General features: G+C 36.1%; 3 protein-coding genes across 6 annotated transcripts; 2 read left to right on the top strand and 1 right to left on the bottom strand.

The window, feature by feature from the left end:
• Positions 1–9,406: 9,406 nt before the first annotated feature.
• LOC133822205 (sufE-like protein 2, chloroplastic) lies at positions 9,407–11,307 on the top strand. Of its 4 annotated transcripts, none has more exons than XM_062254459.1 (2): positions 9,407–10,252; positions 11,146–11,257. In XM_062254459.1, exons 1-2 carry the CDS (start codon positions 9,532–9,534, stop codon positions 11,175–11,177), a joined length of 753 nt encoding a protein of 250 aa, XP_062110443.1. In that variant the 5' UTR covers positions 9,407–9,531; the 3' UTR covers positions 11,178–11,257. The 4 variants fall into 4 exon arrangements, with proteins under 4 accessions (XP_062110443.1, XP_062110444.1, XP_062110445.1 ...); XM_062254460.1 differs by having other exon boundaries at positions 9,408–10,269; positions 11,166–11,307; XM_062254461.1 differs by having other exon boundaries at positions 9,408–10,252; positions 11,166–11,301.
• LOC133822207 (high-affinity nitrate transporter 3.2-like) lies at positions 11,100–12,232 on the bottom strand. Its single transcript, XM_062254462.1, has 2 exons — positions 12,047–12,232; positions 11,100–11,802 (listed from the first exon to the last, which is right to left on the bottom strand). Exons 1-2 carry the CDS (start codon positions 12,171–12,173, stop codon positions 11,309–11,311), a joined length of 621 nt encoding a protein of 206 aa, XP_062110446.1. The 5' UTR covers positions 12,174–12,232; the 3' UTR covers positions 11,100–11,308.
• A 2,595-nt stretch (positions 12,233–14,827) lies between these two features.
• On the top strand, positions 14,828–19,012 carry LOC133822204 (eukaryotic translation initiation factor 4B2). Its single transcript, XM_062254457.1, has 3 exons — positions 14,828–16,212; positions 18,125–18,547; positions 18,667–19,012. The coding sequence occupies exons 1-3, from the start codon at positions 15,077–15,079 to the stop codon at positions 18,689–18,691; spliced, it is 1,584 nt and encodes a 527-aa protein (XP_062110441.1). The 5' UTR covers positions 14,828–15,076; the 3' UTR covers positions 18,692–19,012.
• The last annotated feature ends 459 nt before the right edge of the window (positions 19,013–19,471 follow it).

The raw sequence follows: 19,471 nt of genomic DNA, 5'->3' as shown, positions 1-19,471 counted from the left end.
TATCATTTTTTTGCATAATGAAGAGCTAAGTGTAATATGCTTTAACAATCAATAATAGATGAAAAATGCTTATCTTTGATAGAAAAATCCATAAACAATGTTGCACAAATGGGAAATCAACATACAACCAAAAAATACTATCTAGTTACATTTTGCTTCATCATCATCTTAATAATCTTTGAAAAAGATTAGAAGCTCATAACTAGATTGAAATAAAAATTACAAAATAACATACTTGACATGCTCTTCAAAATATAGAAATGGTAGAGAAAATAGTGAAAAGAAGAGAGAAAAATATGAAGTGTAGAAGAGGTTGAAAAGATGAAGAAGAGCCCCCCAAATGGTCTTACAATACTCTATTTATAGGCAAAATATGGAGATTAAATTAATCAAATTAAAATAAATAAATTGATTAATTTAATTGTGTTGGGAAGTGGTAGGATAAATAGAGTAAGTGTAAGAGTATTGGAAAGATGAAATGTTTGGTTGGGTAAAATATTAGTGAAAAGCTAGGGTAAAAAAAATGAATTAGGAATGTATATTTAGGTAAGAAAATAGGGAAGAGTGAATTGATATTTGAGTGAAAAACATTGGGAATAAAAATGTGAGTTTTGGCCTTTTGGTGGTGGCTGTGTTGGCAACTTGGTGGAGTTTCGGAGTTGGGCCATGTGGTTGGCGCAGGCCCACGGTGGGCTTGATCTCAAGCTAGGCCGAAATGGGCTTGGGGCTGCTTTGTTGGAGAGGAAAGCTGAGCATGGGATGGGCCTTTGCAGCTGGGCCGAAATGGGGCAGCTGGTGTAGAGTCAACAGCTGGCGTGGACCTTCGGGTGTGAGCTTTCTTTGCTGAAGGAAGGAAGTGCATTGCTGAAGGGAACTTGGGACAGCTGGCGGCATGATGAGCTGAAGGAGACTTGCTGAAGGCAGAGGCAATTGGGCCGAAAGGTGGGAAGGCAGCTGGCGGGCCTGAGCAGTGGGCCTTCGGTGGAGTGCTGAGATGCCACTTTCTATTGGTATTTTTTACAAAAATGCCACTTTTTTTCATTATTTTCCTTGCATTTCAAGCACCTAAAAATAGCATTATTTCCTACAAAATAATTATAAACTAAATTAAAATTAAATATTTTCACTAATAAAATATACAATATAACTTCCATGAAAATATTAATTAAAATTTAATTTACAAAACATTTAAGCTCAAAATTACATATTTTTACTCCTAACTTAACAATATTAATTTTGAATAATTAAGCCATAACATTTTACAATAATATAATAATAAAAATACACAAGAATCTATAAAATTAAAATAAACCTGATAAATTCAAAATTACTTAAAATCAATTAAAAACTCAAGAATTAAGCAACAATTAGCACAAAAAGAGTGGTAAAATAACTCTATTTTATAGAGTTATCATGAACAACTCCAGGAAGCAATAGGCGCTTTCCAAGAGGAGATGATGCAATTCAATGCTTGGCAGGAGTCTTTCGCTGAAGAGATGGCCAGGCAGAGAGCTGCGTTAGAGCAGCAAAGGCGCGATATGGAGGCCAAAAGCGAAGAGATCAGACAACAACAGGAGGAAGTCGACCAGAGACATCGTGAAGCAGCACTTACTCTAGAAGCGGCTACCTAATTGGCCCAAGCCAATGCTCAAGCTGCAGCACAAGCAGCCACCCAGGGAGCAAGAAATAATAATGCTGGTCGGAGGACCACTGACAGAGCCAATTCTCGGGGACCGGACAGAAGCAGGAGTAACCCCCTGGTCAGGAAGATGATGGGGTCCGATCCGGAACTGCCTCGACGCAAAGGGAGAACTCTAGAACTCCCTCCAGGAGCCACCGATCATAAACTTTTAGATCAGGGAGTCACCGATCGGACAGTAAAAAGACTCCACCCAGACAAGATCAGACCAGAACTCCTCGAGATAAGAGGACTTCACAGTTCAAAGGTGGGCATGGTCGTGATGAGGCTGATTGTCATCACACCGACCAATCAAAGGATAAAGAAGACAACAACCCACAAGGAGGAAAAGACTGCCCGGGACGTACTGAAAAGCCTTCACTGCACCCCGACCAGCAGCGTAGTGGGAGAGAGCAAGTCCCACATAGTAAGCCCTCTGAAAAATCGAAAAGTACGGTGTTCGATCGAGTAGGAGAGCATGCTTCCCGGAAGGATCTAAGGGACGTTATCACCAACAAGAGGAGGACTGTCCCGGTCGAAGGGCAAAATCTGAACCGCCTTGCCAGTCAAGTAGAAATACTTGACGACAGTGCACCAGATGGTAATGCCCAACCAGGCAGCCAAGACCTTGGAATTTCGTCAGTTGCACCAGCCATCCAAGCCTAGCTTGACGTGCTGACGGCTGCAGTGCAAGGTTTGTCAAAACGACCTTCTGGGATGGATGCGATAGATCACCGGAGTGGCAGCCCATTTTGTGCCCGGATTAGAGCAGCCCAACCGCCGGCAAAATATAAAGCACCGGTGCTGCCAGTATATATAGAAAAGGCATATCCCATTAGACATGTTGGGAAATTCGAGGACCAGATGGAACTGCTTGGGGTAAGTGACGATTATTGGTGTAGAGTTTTCCCGACTACATTGTCGGATACTGCCCAAGAATGGTATTGGAAGTTTAAGCCGAACTCCATTACCTCTTGAGAAGCATTCAGGAAGGAGTTTTGTAGACAATTCAGTGCTGCTCGGACTCCACCAGTTTATGCCAACCACTTGGCAGATATTAAACAATGAAAGGATGAATCTCTAAAGAATTATATACAGAGATTCATGAGAGAGGCCAACAGATCAACTGCTGTCGAAGACGAGGGGAAGATGGTTGCCACATCCTCTGGAATAACTTATCGAAGCCCTTTGTGGGATAGTATACATAGAAATCCAATTTCAATACTTCAACAATTTCTTGACCGAGCAGACAAGTATATGAAATTGGATGATGCAATCGAGAAAGAGGAGAATGGCATAAACAATCCAGGCGGATCAGCTGACCCTACTAAGAATGGTGGAAAGAAACGTGGGAATAATGGGTCTGACCACCATGAAGAAAAGAAGGCTAAGTCGAGTTCAAACGAAAAGCCAACCAAGTATGAGCCTCAGTTCACTAATTACACCACTCTCTCGACTAGCCGAGCGGGAATATATTTTGCTAGTCATGAAGAGGTTCCCTACAAGAAAACTCCACCCATCAGGAAAGAGATGAGTAAAAGAGACATGAATAAGTTTTATTGTTTCCATGGAGATTATGGTCACGACAAGAATGAATGCAATTACCTCAAGGACGAGATAGAATTTCTTCTCCGGTCGGGCAAGTTGAGAAAGTACCGGGCAGAGACACCCCAAGGAGAAGGAGGCAACAACAATTCTAGGTTCAAACGACAGAGATCTCTACCCTTGCAACCTGGACTTGTGGACTTTACCTTAGACACTATATGTGGAGGTCCACACTACTTGGCTGGGGATAGTAACAAAGCAAGGGAGAGGTATGCCTAGATACTTTGACATGAGCTGGAGTGCTAGGATCAGATTGGGTGAACGGAGCTTGATCAAGAACCACTGGAATGGCGAGCATCGGAGGATATATTATCACTTAATACCGCTTTCAGAGTGGTAGTTTAATTTCAAGTTGTTTAACTTGTTATTTAAATTTGGTTTATGAGCTGGTTATTTGATGACCAGTCATCTATTTTTGAACAATTTTTATTGTTTAAGACTCGTTATTAGACACGTTTTGTCCTTTTTTTACGAGTAATAAAAGAGACTACGCGCAACGTGGTCGATTCTTGCTACAAATGTGCATGTGTGTTAATTAGTCGAACAGTGTTCAACTGGTCAGTAAAATCAGATAGTGTTCAACTGGTTGATACGTTCAAGCAGTGTTTAACTGCTTGAATATTTTCCATATATTCTATGTGTTTCACGAGTAATTAACTGCTCGAACAGATTCGGTTAAGTAGCAAGTGACTAAGGATATTTCAACCTTCGATCACTTGGGAGGCACATGGGGTATACTGGTATATAATTTAACACAGGCAATAAGAGCACGAGTTAAGATATCTGTTTTAGGCTGACTTGTAAATTTTCGAAATCCAAAAATGCCATTAAGCTAACTTGTTTGACAAAGCTTAAGTAATTTGGAATTTTTAAAATTTTCAAGTTAGAAGCAGATATTTGTGTGACAATAAACATTATGCTCATAAAATGTTAGAGCAATAAGAGTGTGAGAAATTATACTTAGTAGGGACTTGTGAAATGTCTAGAATTTCTAAGTTAGAAAACTAAGTACTCATGCGAAAAGATAAGGCATACATCAGAGTGACTTTACTATTCACAAAAAACTTATAATGTTTTAAGTCTAAAAAGACTTAGAATGTTTCAAGTTAGCAAAGAAAAGAAAAGTATAAATGCCAACAGCTCGACTGTACGAAAAAAATATCAAAGCTGCTAAGCAACAATTGTCTTCACAAAAGTTAAGAAAAAAGAGTAAACTACTGGCCAACTTTCCTAGTCGGCTGAACATATATTACTGGTCAGGAGAGCAGATACAACTTTCCTGGTCGGCTGAGCATATATTACTGGTCGAGTAGGAAACTCTGTTGTTGAGCATGAATAATAGTGATGAGTCCCTGGAGTGAACCAAACAAACACGAACAAATGAATGCAAAGAAAAAATATTTACTACCTAGTAAAATATTTTACTCCCCAAATAAACATGTACGAGAGCAGCAATAAAAAGCAGAAATTTTTGGTGCCTAAAATGCATGAACCATTTTTTACAAGCCCGAGGACTTGAGAGAATTCAAGACCGAGCGGTTAGGATCTAGTGGGCCAACGGTTGGGCGCTGCGTCTGAGTGGGTGGCGTGCGTGTCCGAGCGGGATGGAGTTGCGTCCGAGCGGCTGGTGTGAGTGTCCGAGTAGTCATGCGCGCGTTCGAGTGGATGGTGTCAGGCGTGTCCGAGCGTATGGTGTCAGGCGTGTCCGAGCGTATGGTGTCAGGGTTAGGCGCGCATCCGAGCAGCTTGGTGGCGAGCATCCGAGCAGCTTGGGGGCATGTCCGAGTGTCCGGGCGGTTAGATGAAAATGACCGATCGGCCATATGCATTTTTTTTCCCAACAAGCTATTTCCGAGGAGCTAGGCCTATCGGCCAAAAATAGTGATTGATCGGCTATAAGGTCCGAAAAAACAAGTTGAATTTCAAGGGTTCAATAAGCTTCAAGATAGCATCAATGATCATCATATACCCATGAACCCGAAGTTGCAATGTAAATGGGAAACTGATAACTACCGTTTTCATGAAAGGAAAAGTTCAATCGTGGGTTTACTACAAAAGTGAAAGTTGCTGACCGGGTGGAAGCTTTTGGATGACCTCAAAAACATTTTGCTAGAGAAAAAGTTTATCATACGAGTAAATCATATAATAAACTTGGGGGGCAAACGTTATCCCCAAAATTTCAGTTCGATGACGTGGCAATCAGAAGTGACAAGTGGCAATGCATGGTCAGTAAATGACACATTAATAGTCAATAAATGTATTGGCTCTTCGGAGTTGTGATATTACTGGTCATGAAAATTATTTATCTGGTTTGGAAGTGATTTGACCGACCAGGTAGAATTTTTGTTCGACCGGAAAAGATTTTTGACTGACTAGTAAAATGTTATGGCCGACCAGTCATTTGTTTTGCCCGACTAGTAAAGTGTTTTGCTAGACCAAAAATGTGTCATGCTAAACTAGAGGTGTGCTAGAGGAGTGCTTTGCCTATACCGACCAGAGGTGTGCTAGAGGTGTGCTTTGCCTATGCCGACGAGAGGTGCTTGCCTATGTCTACCGGTGAGTTGTCTTGGCCGATCAGTCACTTTGGGGATGGATTTGGTTGGTCCACAGATCAGAATCTCAGAAGTTACCGTCTAGTGACTCTTCAGTAAAGCCTCAGTATCAGCTTCAACCCGAATCATTCTCAACTGCCGCGGGAATCTCTCAGATATCCCAGAATAATAGCTATATTATTGTAATTTAAATTCATTTATATTTTATTAATAAAAGTCTGTTGGAAGAACCAAGGACCCGGTCAAAGAGATATATCTGATGTACGATCCATGAGCCTATAAATAAATGGCTCATGGCATCATTTAGGGGGATCTGATCTTTTGAGACAGAGAAAAACTCTCTAGTTTTGAGACTTTGGGATTGTTTCTTGGGGCATTTTCTAAGAGAGGTTAGAGAGAGAAAGCTTGTATTCTTTAGAGAGAGAAATTATGTATTTTTCTACTTACACTTGAGAAACTCAACTGACACATGTTCATCTGATCATAAGTGTAGATCTATATATCACAACTCCAAGTGGATTCGGCTATTACCAATAAATTGGGGCTGAACCACTATAAACTTATCAGTGTCGTATTTTCTCTTGAAGATTTACTGTAGTTTTGACGTCTATTCGTCGTTGGCCAAAATCGTGGTCAACAATGCCTTTAAAACTAATTAGAAATATATATTTATTAATTATACTAAGATAAATTCAAATATTATAAAATATAATAATAACAATAATAATAATATGTAATATAAGACTACATATATAATAATTATATTAATATGTTTTAATTCAAATGCTATACAATATCATTATTATAATAATATATAATACAAAACTAGATATTTAATAATTATATTAATATAAATTTAAATATTATAAAATATCACTATAACAATAATATATAGTACACAATCTTAGTTTTTATTAAAAAAATTATCATTTATATTTATAAAGAAAACATGTTTTTTTTTATTTGATATAACTTATATAAATATATATTCATATTGAATAACAATAAATATTACAAATATTTTATATACAGATGTCGTGTGTATATAAATAGTACGATTGTGTAACTACATAGGAAACTAGAATAGCATTTATCTACTATTAATAATAATCAAGCTTATTTTTCAATTATTAATGTGTAATTTGAATAATATAATGAATATTTTGTACCTTAAATATGGTAAATTGTGATCTAAAAAGTTATCATATTATATATATATAAATTTTAAGAAAACATAAACAGTATTTTTGTTTAATTTTTCTTTTAACATGTTTATGTAATTATTTTATATATAATATTGTTTATTTATTTGAAATTTATATGACAATCATATAAATTTAATAAAAATTATTAGTAAATTCTATAAATAAATCTAAGCAAACGTGTATTATACGTTGTTTGTATTTAGTAATACATATAAATATAAACATTCTCTGAATAATTTAAATTGAAGCAATTAGCTGTTCAAGTCGAGTTTAGACATCATGATCGATCAATAAGAAATAATAATTGTTAAGGAAATTTTTTATTGTAATCTTTTTTACACTTTTATTTATTCATGCATGATATGTGAATATTATTTAATTTTTTATATTTTAATATTATTTTAAATTATTAATGAGAAGCATATGTCATTGATTTAAGAAAGTGCAAAAAAATATAATGTATTTAACATTTTTCATAAACAAAATAAATATATTATAACACTTTGCCTTTGTCCTATATCCCTAATTATAATGAACAATAGTTTATGGGGGTGAGAATGACATAAAATACTATTTGTTATAATATTTAGTGTTAATAGTAAGAGAAATAATAGTATCTATACCCATTTTATGTAAAAATTACACCAAATTAATATATTTGGTTGGAGTTGGGCTAATAATATCACTGTACAAGAAATAGTTTTTTTCTTTTCTTTTCAAAAGCTTTTTAATAAATTATAATGATAGCCATAACAACAACTTGGAATTCAGCACTAAAATGAGAAAACACGTTGATTCTATCTTTCACCTTTTTTTTTTTTTTGAAATATTGATTTTTTTAAGCAACACTTGTAGCTTAACATAATTCTTATTAGTTATAAGAATTTTAAACACGAATAATCTTTAAGTTTTTCACCTAAAAAAATAATTTTAATGATGAAGCCTTTTTTTTTTTTTTTTTATAAAGTAACAATTAAGTCCTTATCATTAATTTTTTTAACAATTGATCATTTTTTTTTATATATTATACATTCCTATTTTTTTTTTATATATATCATAATAAACATTAAAGATTTATTAAATGTTATTCTAAGTTGGTCGTCATTTTTAAAATAAAAATTATTTGACAAACAACGAAAAATATATATATTTATGTCATCTTGTAGTTTGATAATCTATTTTCTGATACATTACATATAAATATAAACATCCTTTTAAGTAATTTAATTGAAGCAATTAGATGTTTAACTTGAGCTTATATGTCAATCAATAAAAATATTCTAATACACTCAATTTGTCCCATATTCCACACATTACATAGATATATATATATATATATATCATATTGGAATATGATTCACTTTCAAAATAGCTTAGAGATCCTTAATTATAATGAACAAAAGCGTAAGGTCGTGAGAATCAAAGAAAATACTATTTGGAGGAGTAAAAGCTAAGATTTGCATAAGTTCAAACTTTTTTTTTTTGGAATAAAAAAAGATTTATACTATTTTGTACACATATTTTATTTTATTATTTGTTTGGATTCTATATTTTAATAAATTACTTTTTAGATTTTATGTTTTATAAAATAGTTAAAATAGACTCTTAAATTTAATTTTGATATAAAAAAATTGAATATCTGTTTGGCATTATTTTCTGTTTTTTGTTTTCAAAATTGTGTTTTCAGAAATGAGAACAGAAAAATGCTTTTGTAGTTTTCAAAAAACAAGAGGTGTTTAGTTAATGTTTTCTAAAAATAATTTTTTAGTTTTATTTTTTTTAAATCTTAAATAAAAAATTAACAAATATATTTACAAAAAGAAAAATATTTTAAAAGTTTATAATAAATAATGAGATAAAATAATTTGAAAGAAAAAATGATGAAAAATAAGAAACGAGAAAGTAAGGAAAGAAAATTTGAGAACAACAAAAAACAATTTTTTGTTATTCTCAAAATTTTCTATTTTTTGTAATTTTATTTTTGAAAATTATTTTATGAAAACAATCTCAAACACTTTTAGTTGTTAGTTTGATAAATTATTTATAATTTTAGTATCTGTTTATCCCAAAAATAAAAATTTGCTACAAAATACACGATTAAGAAAATTATCAACATATAAAAAAATAATTTTTTTTTGATAATTGGGTAGAGGGATTCGAGGAGAATTGTAATTAGACTTCCCTATGTTCTGTCTATGACTAAAAAAAATAGTTATTTACTGATTTTTAATTAATTAATTATATTTATTTATATTATATATGATAAATAAAAAAGAAAAATAAATTTCGCGCCTTCTTTAGTGGGTCTCTCTCTTTCTCTCTCTTCATAATGCTTATAAATATGGGAGATGAACCTACCAAGCTCATTTGCAGACACACACAACCGTAAGAAAAGACTCCTCATTTTTAGGGTCTCAACAAATTTTTTATTTTTTTTTCAAACATATATATATATATACATTTTCTTTTTCCACTTTCTTTCTGTCCAAACATGAATTCTTCCATTGTACGAATCAGTAATCATCCTCCTCCTCAATGTTACTTTCCTTCTTCAACAACATGGTTAAAGCATTCTAAAAGCTCTACCTTTAAAAGTGCTAATCTGATTTCCAAGAGAGAAAACCAGAGAAATTCTTTGAAATGTTGTAGTTTTTTCTCGTCGGAATTGAATGCCCGGAACCCTAGCAGCTTCACGGAGATTGATATGCCGCCGGGGACTTCCGAGCTCTCCGTCGCCGATAAGCTGCAACGATTGGTTTTGGAATTCAAGTCGCTGGCGGAGCCGATGGACCGTGTGAAGAAACTGCTTCACTACGCGTCCAAGCTCCCGCCGTACGAGGAGTCGGGTCGGGTTCAGGAGAACCGGGTCGTGGGTTGCGCAACGCAGGTGTGGGTAGAGGTGAAGATGGATGAGAATGGGAGGGTGAGGTTTAGAGCCGATAGCGATTCGGAGATCTCGAAAGGGTTCTGTTCGTGTTTGATTTGGGTACTGAATGGGGCTGAGGGTGAGGAGGTTTTGGAACTGAAGACGGAGGATTTTGAATATGTTAACGTTGGGTTGCACGGAAGGGGACATTCGAGAGTGAATACATGGCAGAACATATTGATAACTATGCAGAAGAAGACCAGAGCTTTGGTTGCAGAGAGAAAGAGAATCCTCTCTATGGAAACTTTATCTTCCATAGATGAAATCACTACCAAAAATCATGGAGGTTCGGCTCAAGCTCATGTTAGTCATTACTTGCTTTCTCTCTCTTGCTCTATGCTTTTTTAATTTTTTTTATATACTATATCTTTTTTCTTGAACAACACAAAAATGAAAAATATATATACAAAGAAAATTGATGGGGTAGAGTATAATTTTGAAAGAGTAGAGCGTAGGGTGTAAGAACAGTAAAGCTTGTAGGGTGATGATGATTTTTGTTAAGAAGGCCAAAATAAAAGAACCCCTTTTTCTTTTTCACCTTCTTTATTGTGTTTTCTTGCTTTTTGAACGAAGTCAATTGAGTAATCTGTGAGAGTTGTTAGTGGTTTAGAGTCTTTAGACCCAAATCTACCATCCTTGTTTTGTTGCTTATTCATGTACGAACGAGGGATCACTGAAACTTTGATGGTTAGAGTTCCCAATTTCAAATTCAATTACCTTTTGTTCTTGTATATGTATGCTAAAATATCTCTTGGAATTCTTGGAAATGGTTCTATATTATTTGGTCTTTGTATGGAAACAAAGCAAGGTTCTTTTAGGGAATGAAAACTGTTACTTGTTCTGTCTGGATCTGGGAATCCAAAGTATGGATTAATTATTATGCTATTTACCTATTGTCTGTTTGGGCATGTAACTTGGTTATGAGAACTTATACTGGAACTTGTGCCTTTTTATCTTTGTCTCAAAAGATTCTCAGCGCAATAATCTATAGGATAGAAGAATTTAAATTTGGGTACTTATCAGCAAAAAAGAAAGAACAATATATTTTTTTTTATCAATTTACAAACTGCTATAGAAGAGAAGTTCCTTTTATCATCTTATGCTTATTGGTAATGAGATATTTCTCACGAAGATTTTAAGCTAAAAGTTTTAAAACTTTCATTATTCGTCTTAATCCAGAATTACAATGTATTATACAGTGTTGGGGCTAAGTGCTACTAGGTGCTGAACTTGAGATTTGTGAGCCAGAAGTGGTAATAATAGAGGGGTGTTTTAAGAAAAACTACAAACGGGGGAACACTTCAAGTTTGAGGTAAGTCAACATTATATCTAAGTCATTCTCTTAGTTCTCTGAGAGCCTCTTATTCTTTCTTTTCTCCATTAAGAGAAATCCAAACAAGGACACCAAAGAAAAAGCAGAGAAACAAATCGAAGCAATGTCAAACGACACATGATTTCCGCTGATTCCTTGGATTTCAAACAGGTTACTGATCTTACTCGCATCCGTAGTCTGACCAAACCCCACCTCCTCACCGGTGGAGTTGTAAGCATAGACTCTCACAAAGTAAGTAGCTGAAGGAATATCTTTCTCAATTGGCCAATCGAAGCTTTGACTAGTCTGAGAAGCATCATAGTTTCCATTAGCAATGGTGAATTGGCAGGTCTTGTCTCTGTTCAAGTTGTCCACCGTTGCCCTCCATCCACGGTCTATCTGGCTCACAGGAGCATAACACAAACTCACTTTAACATTCTTGTACTCTAAAGAGACTACTGATGCCTTGAGGCTCTCATTCAAACCCCATTTCCCAGTAATTCTGTCCTCTCCAGCCTTCAGTACTGCACCATAAAGCGTAGAAAGTCATAGTGAGAAGGGCTTTAACCGTACATACCATGGAGCCCTATAGGAGACTTGTTACAATGACAGGACTCATGAGTTATGGCATCTAAAGAATACTATAAGAATATATTCAGATGTAAACTAATTATGATTAGTAAAAATTCCAAGTCTCAGATTACTCTGTAAGTATGGATGTTTCTGGTGATTAAAAGAACGATCAAATAAAGCTTTAATTGTTCATACCTTGTCCTTGTAGAGGGGAAGCACTGACCACTAGAGTTCTTGGGAGAGAGGAGAAGAAAACATCTCCATAACAAGTTTGAGCTAAGAAAAACACTAGGAGCAAGCTGATGATCACACGAAATTTCATTGCTAGTATTGTTTTTGTGGAGAATAAGAAGAATGGCAGGACTTTATTATATTGGTAGTAGACGTAGAAAATTCCAAGTTTGAGACTGATTTTTATAAGGAATCTGTAGTAGAAAAGCTTGTACAAGTGGGCCAAAAGATGTAGCTGTTAGCATGCTGGCTCAAATAAAGTCTCAGGAGTCAATTAAGTTTGAAAGAGAAAGCCAAGTAATATCAAGCTGGTCTACTTTTTTCCAAGTAGCATGGCAAAGGGATGAGCTATGATTTTTTGTTTTGTGGTGCTTTAAGAAGTTTATCACGTGTACTATTCTTTTAGTTGACACGGAGTGTAAAAGTAGAACTCGTAGTGGTGTATACTAGATATTAAAAAAAAGCTCACTGACAGTACTTTGACACGAAATCTTGGCTGGGACTGGACTCAAGAACTATACTAATTGCCAATTCTTCTCCCTTTTCTAAGATCTAAACATTACCATCAGGCCTATCTCAACTCTTGAGAGAGAGAAAAGGGTATTATCTCTTTGATGACACAGTGAGTGCATCACATGGTGTTATTTCCGAATTGAAATAAAAATTGAAACAAATTACTAATAAAATTTCTGGCTGAGTCGCGGACTATATTGTTCTATTTAAGACGTTTTGTGGCTCTGCTCCAAGTGTGCACGACAGTCTATCAACCACGTCGTCTCCAGGATAAAACAACCACTGTATACGATATCTCTCTGCACCGATTAAAAAAAAAAAAAGTACGGACAGCGGCGCATGCATAGTGGTCAAGTGTGTGAGTCATCACCTATTCCCACAAAACTGAGCACCCTTTGGGGCACACCCCAATACATGACATTTGCATTTTATATACACTATTGGAAGAGTCTTCCAAAATATATGTGGAATTTTTTCTATATCACACACAAATATACTTTTTCAATTTTTTATCCATTCACTTTTAACTTTTACCAAAAAGTTCCAACACATGAGCATGAGGGTCGGTCTCTATTTAAGCAAAAAAAGAAGAAAAAAAAGAAGGCACAGCTCATTCATTATCTACTTCATTTTGTTGCTACATTAGGAACTGTCCAAGTCGACCATCCATTGCCATTAGCTGCCGCTTGCTCGGTTGCTTTGCGATAATCACATCATACCGCACCACACCGCACACTTATGTAGTCATGATTCAAGCCTTAGTCGTACCCTTTAAGGCGGTCTTTCCTCATAAAACCAAACTTTTTAATCCTTTTTCATGCCATTTATACATATTCATATTCAACATACTCTTTTTCAAGAATGTAACTACATTTGTTTAATAATTATTGACTTCCTAATAGGTAGGACAAAGTATCTTCGTCAATATTATCGTCATCGTTAAAGTGGATTAGAAATAAAATTGTACGGATAATATTGCGAATTACTTGCAGCATGTTGGGGATCAATCCCACAAGTAACTCTATCCATAATTGCATCGCTCACCGTTTGTAGCACAAGAAGATTATGATCACATTTGTTGTCATAATTACCAAAATGTATGGATTCATTAAAATTATTTTCTCTGTCCATAACAACGTAGGCACTCAAGTGAATTTGATGGAAAGTTTGCCTAATCCTACTCCCCACGCACCCAAAAAAAGAAAAGAAAAAACTTTTGATTGAATAATCAAAGCTACTTTATACTTTAAAAGTTGTTTGACTATTGCCACGTGCAGTATGGATTCTATAAATATAAACATATCTTCAAATATTTTATATTTGATCATTAATCTCCAATTGTTTGTTATTGTACCATTGCTACTATGTTTGCTCTCACGTTATCTCTTCTTGACACTTAATATTCTTTAAATTAATAAAAAATAAAACAAAAGAACATAGATTCCGTACGTTTAGGGAACGATTTATAGTTAATTTTGGTTGTCTTTTTTCCAAAAAAAATTAATTAATTAAAAAGGGCAGAAAAGGAAGAAATTTAAAGAGTGTATATTTGGTTGACATCATCATGTGGTTGCAAATATTGAGAAAGCAATTCTGACCGTCCAATGCATTGAAAATCAAAAAGTGACATTTGATGAAGGAAGTGGGACCGGCAAGTATGTAAGTTGGGCCGAAAAGACTTAATTAAACGGCAAAACGATCTAAAATTTTAGAACATGTTTGGTAGTGAAAGGAGAATAAATAAATAAATAAAAAACTGATAGAAAAAATGAAATGAAAATGAAATGTGCTTTGATGACATAGAAAAGTGAAAGGAAAAAAAAGAAAAATAGATGTGGGAACACAAAAGATTGTTGTAGGTGTTTTTCAAAGGTGATTAATCAACTCAATCTACTAAATTTGGAATTTAAAAGATATTTACTTATATCTTTTTGAATTTAGATTAGTTATAATAGGATTATAAATAGAGGAACTTAGACAAAAATTGTATAAACGTTCCTATTTTATCTTATTATTTAAATTGATAAAAATATTACTAATAAGTAAAACGAAAATATATTAATAAAATAGTAACTTAAATTGATTGTCTTTTATCCTAATTCACCAATGTTTTTTCTCTTTTTTTTTTACATGTTAGATTTCGAACAAAGTCATCGACTCTCCTCAACAGCGCGTGAGATCAAAGCCCACATTTTTCCCCCTTTCTCAACTCAATTTCGTGGCCAAAAAAAATAAAAAGAAAGATCTCTTTCTCTCTAAAAAAAAAACAACACAACACAACCCTTCCCTCTCTTCGTTCGTATGTTCTCGGAGCTCCGGCTCCACTGACGGAGCCCCAGCCCGAAATTAAAAATATTTAAAAAAGAGAGACAGAAAGAAAGGATTTTTATTTTTCTCATTTGAGAATTTTGTCTGGAAAAGAACTGGTTTTTTCTCAGAAATTTTTGGAGTGTGTTCCGGTTTCGATTTTCAGATCGAAAAATGTCGAAACCATGGGGAGGAGGAATTGGGGCGTGGGCCGCCGAGGCTGAGCGGGAAGAGGCCGAGGAGCGGGAGGCCAAGGCGGCCGCTGCGGCCAATCCGTCTCCCAGCTTCCCTAGCCTCAAGGAGGCCGTCGCTGTAAACTCTAAGACCGCTAAGAAGAAGAAGATGTCTCTAAACGAGTTCATGACTGGTTCCGGTGCCGGTGCCGGAGACGCGGGCTTGACACATGACGAGAAGCTCCGGCTTCCGACTGGCCCCAAGGAACGTTCCGCGGAGGAAATGCAGTACGGTCGGGGATTTTCGTCTTATGGACGGTCTGGGTCGATGCAGGGGGGTAGGGGTCGTGACCGGGAGGATGGGGATGGGTCTTGGGGTGGTGGTGGAAGGAGATCGTATGGTGGATTTGATGAGGAACGTAGGGGTCCGCCTTCTAGGGTTTCGGAATTGGATCAACCTTCGAGGGCTGACGAGGTTGATAATTGGAAAACTGAGAAGAAATCGCTACCGTCGTTTGATTCGGGTCGACAAAATCGGTATGGGTCTCTCGGTAGTGGTGGTGGTGGGGGTGGTGGTGGTTTAGGAGGAGGTGCGTCTAGGGCTGACGAGGCTGACAATTGGACGTTTGGGAAAAAAGCTCTTCCTGTAAGATCTTCCACATTCGGTTCTGGAGGAGGGTTCCGTGACTCGGAGCCCGATCGTTGGAATAGGGGTGGTGGGTTTCGTGATAGCAGCGGTGACAGGGAGCGAACCAGATTGGTTTTGGATCCACCCAGGGCCGATATTGGCTTGAATGAACCGCCACCGGTGGTTAAGACGAATAAGCCAAATCCATTTGGGGCGGCAAGACCAAGGGAGGAGATTTTGGCCGAGAAGGGTTTGGATTGGAAGAAGCTGGACTCTGAGATTGAGGCTAAGAAAACAAGTAGGCCGACGAGTGCCCATTCTAGCAGGCCTTCTAGTGCGCAATCCAGCAGGTCCGAGAATCCTGGTTTGCAGGGAATTGAAAATGTGGTGAAGCCAAGGCCGAAGGTGAATCCTTTTGGAGACGCCAAGCCTAGGGAGGTTTTGCTGGAGGAGCGAGGTAAGGATTGGCGAAAGATTGATCTTGAATTGGAACACCGAGGCGTTGACAGGTCCGTATGCATTGTTTCTCTTTTTGTTTCATAAAATGCCATTGGTTTTATTACGAAAGTTGGTCTCTTTTGAGCTTTAGACAATTTGCAAATGCATGCATGCATGCTTAAAATATATATGCCCATCTGCCTTCATTTTTTAACAAATTTACCAATCATTGATGTTGAGTGGCTTGTATGTGTTCTTTTCCATTTTTGAAGCTGCACTTTGTAATGTGTGGTTTAGACATGGGAATTTATCAGGCTTTTAATATTATTACTTCAACTACGTTTTAAGTCTAACGTGTTATTTGTTGATCAACTGAAAATTGGCATGTTTACTCTGAGAATTTATATTGTTTCTGAAACATAACTTTTTGATGATGTTACCAACTCTAGCCTATTATTATGCCTTGAAATCGTTCTATTTGTGGAAGAAGTGTTGTTAGCTGACAAGTGTTAAAGAACCTTACTTGAAGATAGTAATTTAATGGTTACATTCTTGTTTGAAGCAAGGTTCTCTGCTTTTATTATTCAGTAGGGCTTGAGCACGTGAGATTTAGGTTAATCCCCTCCTTCCCTGTTGTTGGTACATTACATAGCATTTTCCTGTCCTGGGAATATTAGACTATTTTAGTTAGACTCTATTGAGTCTTACAGGTTCTCGATGTAAGTAAGCTAGGGTAATCACTAGCGCCACAATCAACTTGATTAGCATTATTAATATGAAATATTAGTATTAAAAGCATAGTTTTACTAGCTTATTTCTCTTTATTCATTTCATTTTCTCGATATCTCATTATGTATTTGTTTGACTGCCTGCCATGCTAAAAGTCAGTTTGGTTCATGGAGGCTTTATAAACTTGTACTGATTTCCTTTTATAAACTTTAGTGTGACTAAACCAAGAAAGTTTCCACCGTGACAATCTTTGCTTAGGAACCCTTGCCTTTTAAATAATTGGCTAACATGCAATCAGGAGATCAGCAAGATATTTTCTAGCTCTTTCATGTTTACCTGTGACTTGTGGATGTATTTCTTTTGGCTCTATATCTTGTCTATTGGTCTCTAAATGGAGAAAAATATGCGTCCTTACTTTTGAGTTGTGTAGATATTTGAATATTTGTTGTGGATACTGCATTTATGTCTTTTTGGTATCTTAAGGAGGATATTATGCATGTGTACCTGTGCGTCAATGTTTAAAATAGCGCGCGTTTTGTTTTTGTCAGGCGAGGCGTACGCCTCAAGGCGCATTGAGGCGTACGCCTCAAATGTTTAATTAAACATATATTTTTATAACTCCTAAAGATATTAAGTAAGATCAATGTGTCTTACAAAACTCAAACATAGAATAAGAAATGTCATAAAACTCAAACATACCATAAAATGCATGATAAGAACATAAATATCTTATAGGGTTTATCTTCAGCAGCTTCAGACAGGTTTCTGGGCAGAGGAGATGAACGAGAGGGAGAGGAGAGGAGAAGATCGATAGAAAAGATAGGAGAGGCTGAGTGAGTGAGCTGATAGGATTTCTAATTTTATTTGTTTTAAGTTTTATTGGGCTTATTTAAATATAAGTTTTATTGGGTTTGGACCAATTTAAGATAAGTTTTGATCAGTTTTTTTTTTGGGCTTATTTAGACCAGTTTTTTGTTTTGGGCCTTTTTGGGCGTAAAAAAACCTATTACGAATTACACCCCTGAGGTGTATGCCTCTGTCAATTTCCACCTCACCCATCTCAACTCAGCGCCTCACTACAGTGAGGCGTATGCCTCACCTCTGCTAATCAAGGCACACGCCTTGGTGTGTTTTTTTTCCGTTTCAAGGCGTGCCTCAAAACCGCTTTTTTAAACATTGTTGTGCATGTGGATTATTTCTTGTGGATACGACATTTCTTTGTCTTGTTGATCTCTTAAGGCAGAAATTATGCAGGCCTGAGACAGAGGAGGAAAGATTGTTGAAGGAAGAAATAGAAAATCTTAAGGGGCTGGAAAAAGAATCTCCTTTAACCAGGGAATCCGAAGAAGAGTCTGCTGCTAAGGAGCTGCCTAGTTTACAGGATACAATACTTCAGAAAGAGAGGGAACTAGAAAACCTGATTCGTGATTTGAATGACAAAGTCCGCTTTGGGCAGAAAGCTGCTGAAGGGCCTGGGTCTGGAGCAGGCAGGGGTGGTGGTTATCTTGAGAGACCACCTTCTCAATCTGGGTCATTTGAAGAGTCTAGAAGCGTGGAGTTCTCGGAAAGGCCTCAATCACGTGGCACAGGAGATATATGGACAAGGCCCTCGGAGGATAGAAGAGCATTTCAAGGTGGCAGGGAAAGAGGATTTCTGGGTAGCAGAGACTTGGACAGGTGAGCTTCTATCGAAATCTTTCTTGTGTTCTCTTATTTTTACAGTTTTTAGCATATGAATTTTGGTGTTTTGAAGATGAGAAATTTGTTTCTGAAAGTCTTAACTTCTACTTTGATAGGTCAAGATCGAGGGAGAGATGGTGAAGGGATCTGTCCGGCTCCATTGAGTTTATCTTCACTTTGACAAACCTAAACGGAATAATATTTTGTCTCACCCTTTTTGTTTTCTTCATTTTGCTTTCGGAATTCGAGCCAGAATTATTGAGTACTGGCGCTGGGGGAACTCTAGTGTTAAATCTATTATTACATACTTTGAAACTATGTAAAATTGGAATTTTTATCCTTTTCCCTTGTGTAATCAAGGAGTCTGTATTTGTTTTTTTAGGACTCGGTTGTTGGTGGACAATGGATTTGGATTCCCTTAGTTTATTTTTTTATGACAAGTTGTTCTGAGTGTTATACATATACTTTGATTCTATTGCCCATCAAACTTTGATTATTTTTTTTATGAATATGGGAGTTCATTTCTCTCTTTCACTGTACTTCTCTTTTATCTTCTTCCTTTAGACATTGCATACAGTTTTATGGATAGTCAAAGTCAATTGAATGTATGACTTTGGCTACCTAGTACCCAAAAAAGAAATCTAGTAAAAGGACATAAAATGCTAATAATAAAGAAGGCAAGAAATGTAATGGAAAGAACTTGCGTGTCATTCTGGTAACATAGTTTGACTTGTTTTAATTGGAGTTAGAAGAAAATAGTTGCAAGTGGTCAAATTTTCATTAGATATACACTATTAAATATCTTCAGATTTTAGCTATTTTAATAGAATTAACTAGTCATTTGTCTGGGTCCACAACCAGGTGATTATCATTAATATAGTATTTTTACATTAAAATATTGTTAGCTATGTGTAGACTTTG

The sequence above is a fragment of the Humulus lupulus genome, chromosome 3, assembly GCF_963169125.1.
Source record: "Humulus lupulus chromosome 3, drHumLupu1.1, whole genome shotgun sequence".
Classification (NCBI taxonomy): domain Eukaryota; kingdom Viridiplantae; phylum Streptophyta; class Magnoliopsida; order Rosales; family Cannabaceae; genus Humulus; species Humulus lupulus.
Note: the sequence above shows the minus strand (reverse complement) of the source record. Positions and strands in the feature narration are given on the sequence as shown.

What these genes read in the sequence shown, in the direction of transcription:
- LOC133822205 (XM_062254458.1), top strand. Translation starts at nt 9,532, where the DNA reads ATGAATTCTTCCATTGTACGAATCAGTAATCATCCTCCTCCTCAATGT. An exon ending in GAGGTTCGGCTCAAGCTCAT is followed by an intron (nt 10,270 to 11,145) that starts GTTAGTCATTAC and finishes GTCTTAATCCAG; the next exon opens with AATTACAATGTATTATACAG.
- LOC133822207 (XM_062254462.1), bottom strand. Translation starts at nt 12,173, where the DNA reads ATGAAATTTCGTGTGATCATCAGCTTGCTCCTAGTGTTTTTCTTAGCT. An exon ending in TTCCCCTCTACAAGGACAAG is followed by an intron (nt 11,803 to 12,046) that starts GTATGAACAATT and finishes TTTATGGTGCAG; the next exon opens with TACTGAAGGCTGGAGAGGAC.
- LOC133822204 (XM_062254457.1), top strand. Translation starts at nt 15,077, where the DNA reads ATGTCGAAACCATGGGGAGGAGGAATTGGGGCGTGGGCCGCCGAGGCT. An exon ending in GAACACCGAGGCGTTGACAG is followed by an intron (nt 16,213 to 18,124) that starts GTCCGTATGCAT and finishes GAAATTATGCAG; the next exon opens with GCCTGAGACAGAGGAGGAAA. An exon ending in GGTAGCAGAGACTTGGACAG is followed by an intron (nt 18,548 to 18,666) that starts GTGAGCTTCTAT and finishes CTACTTTGATAG; the next exon opens with GTCAAGATCGAGGGAGAGAT.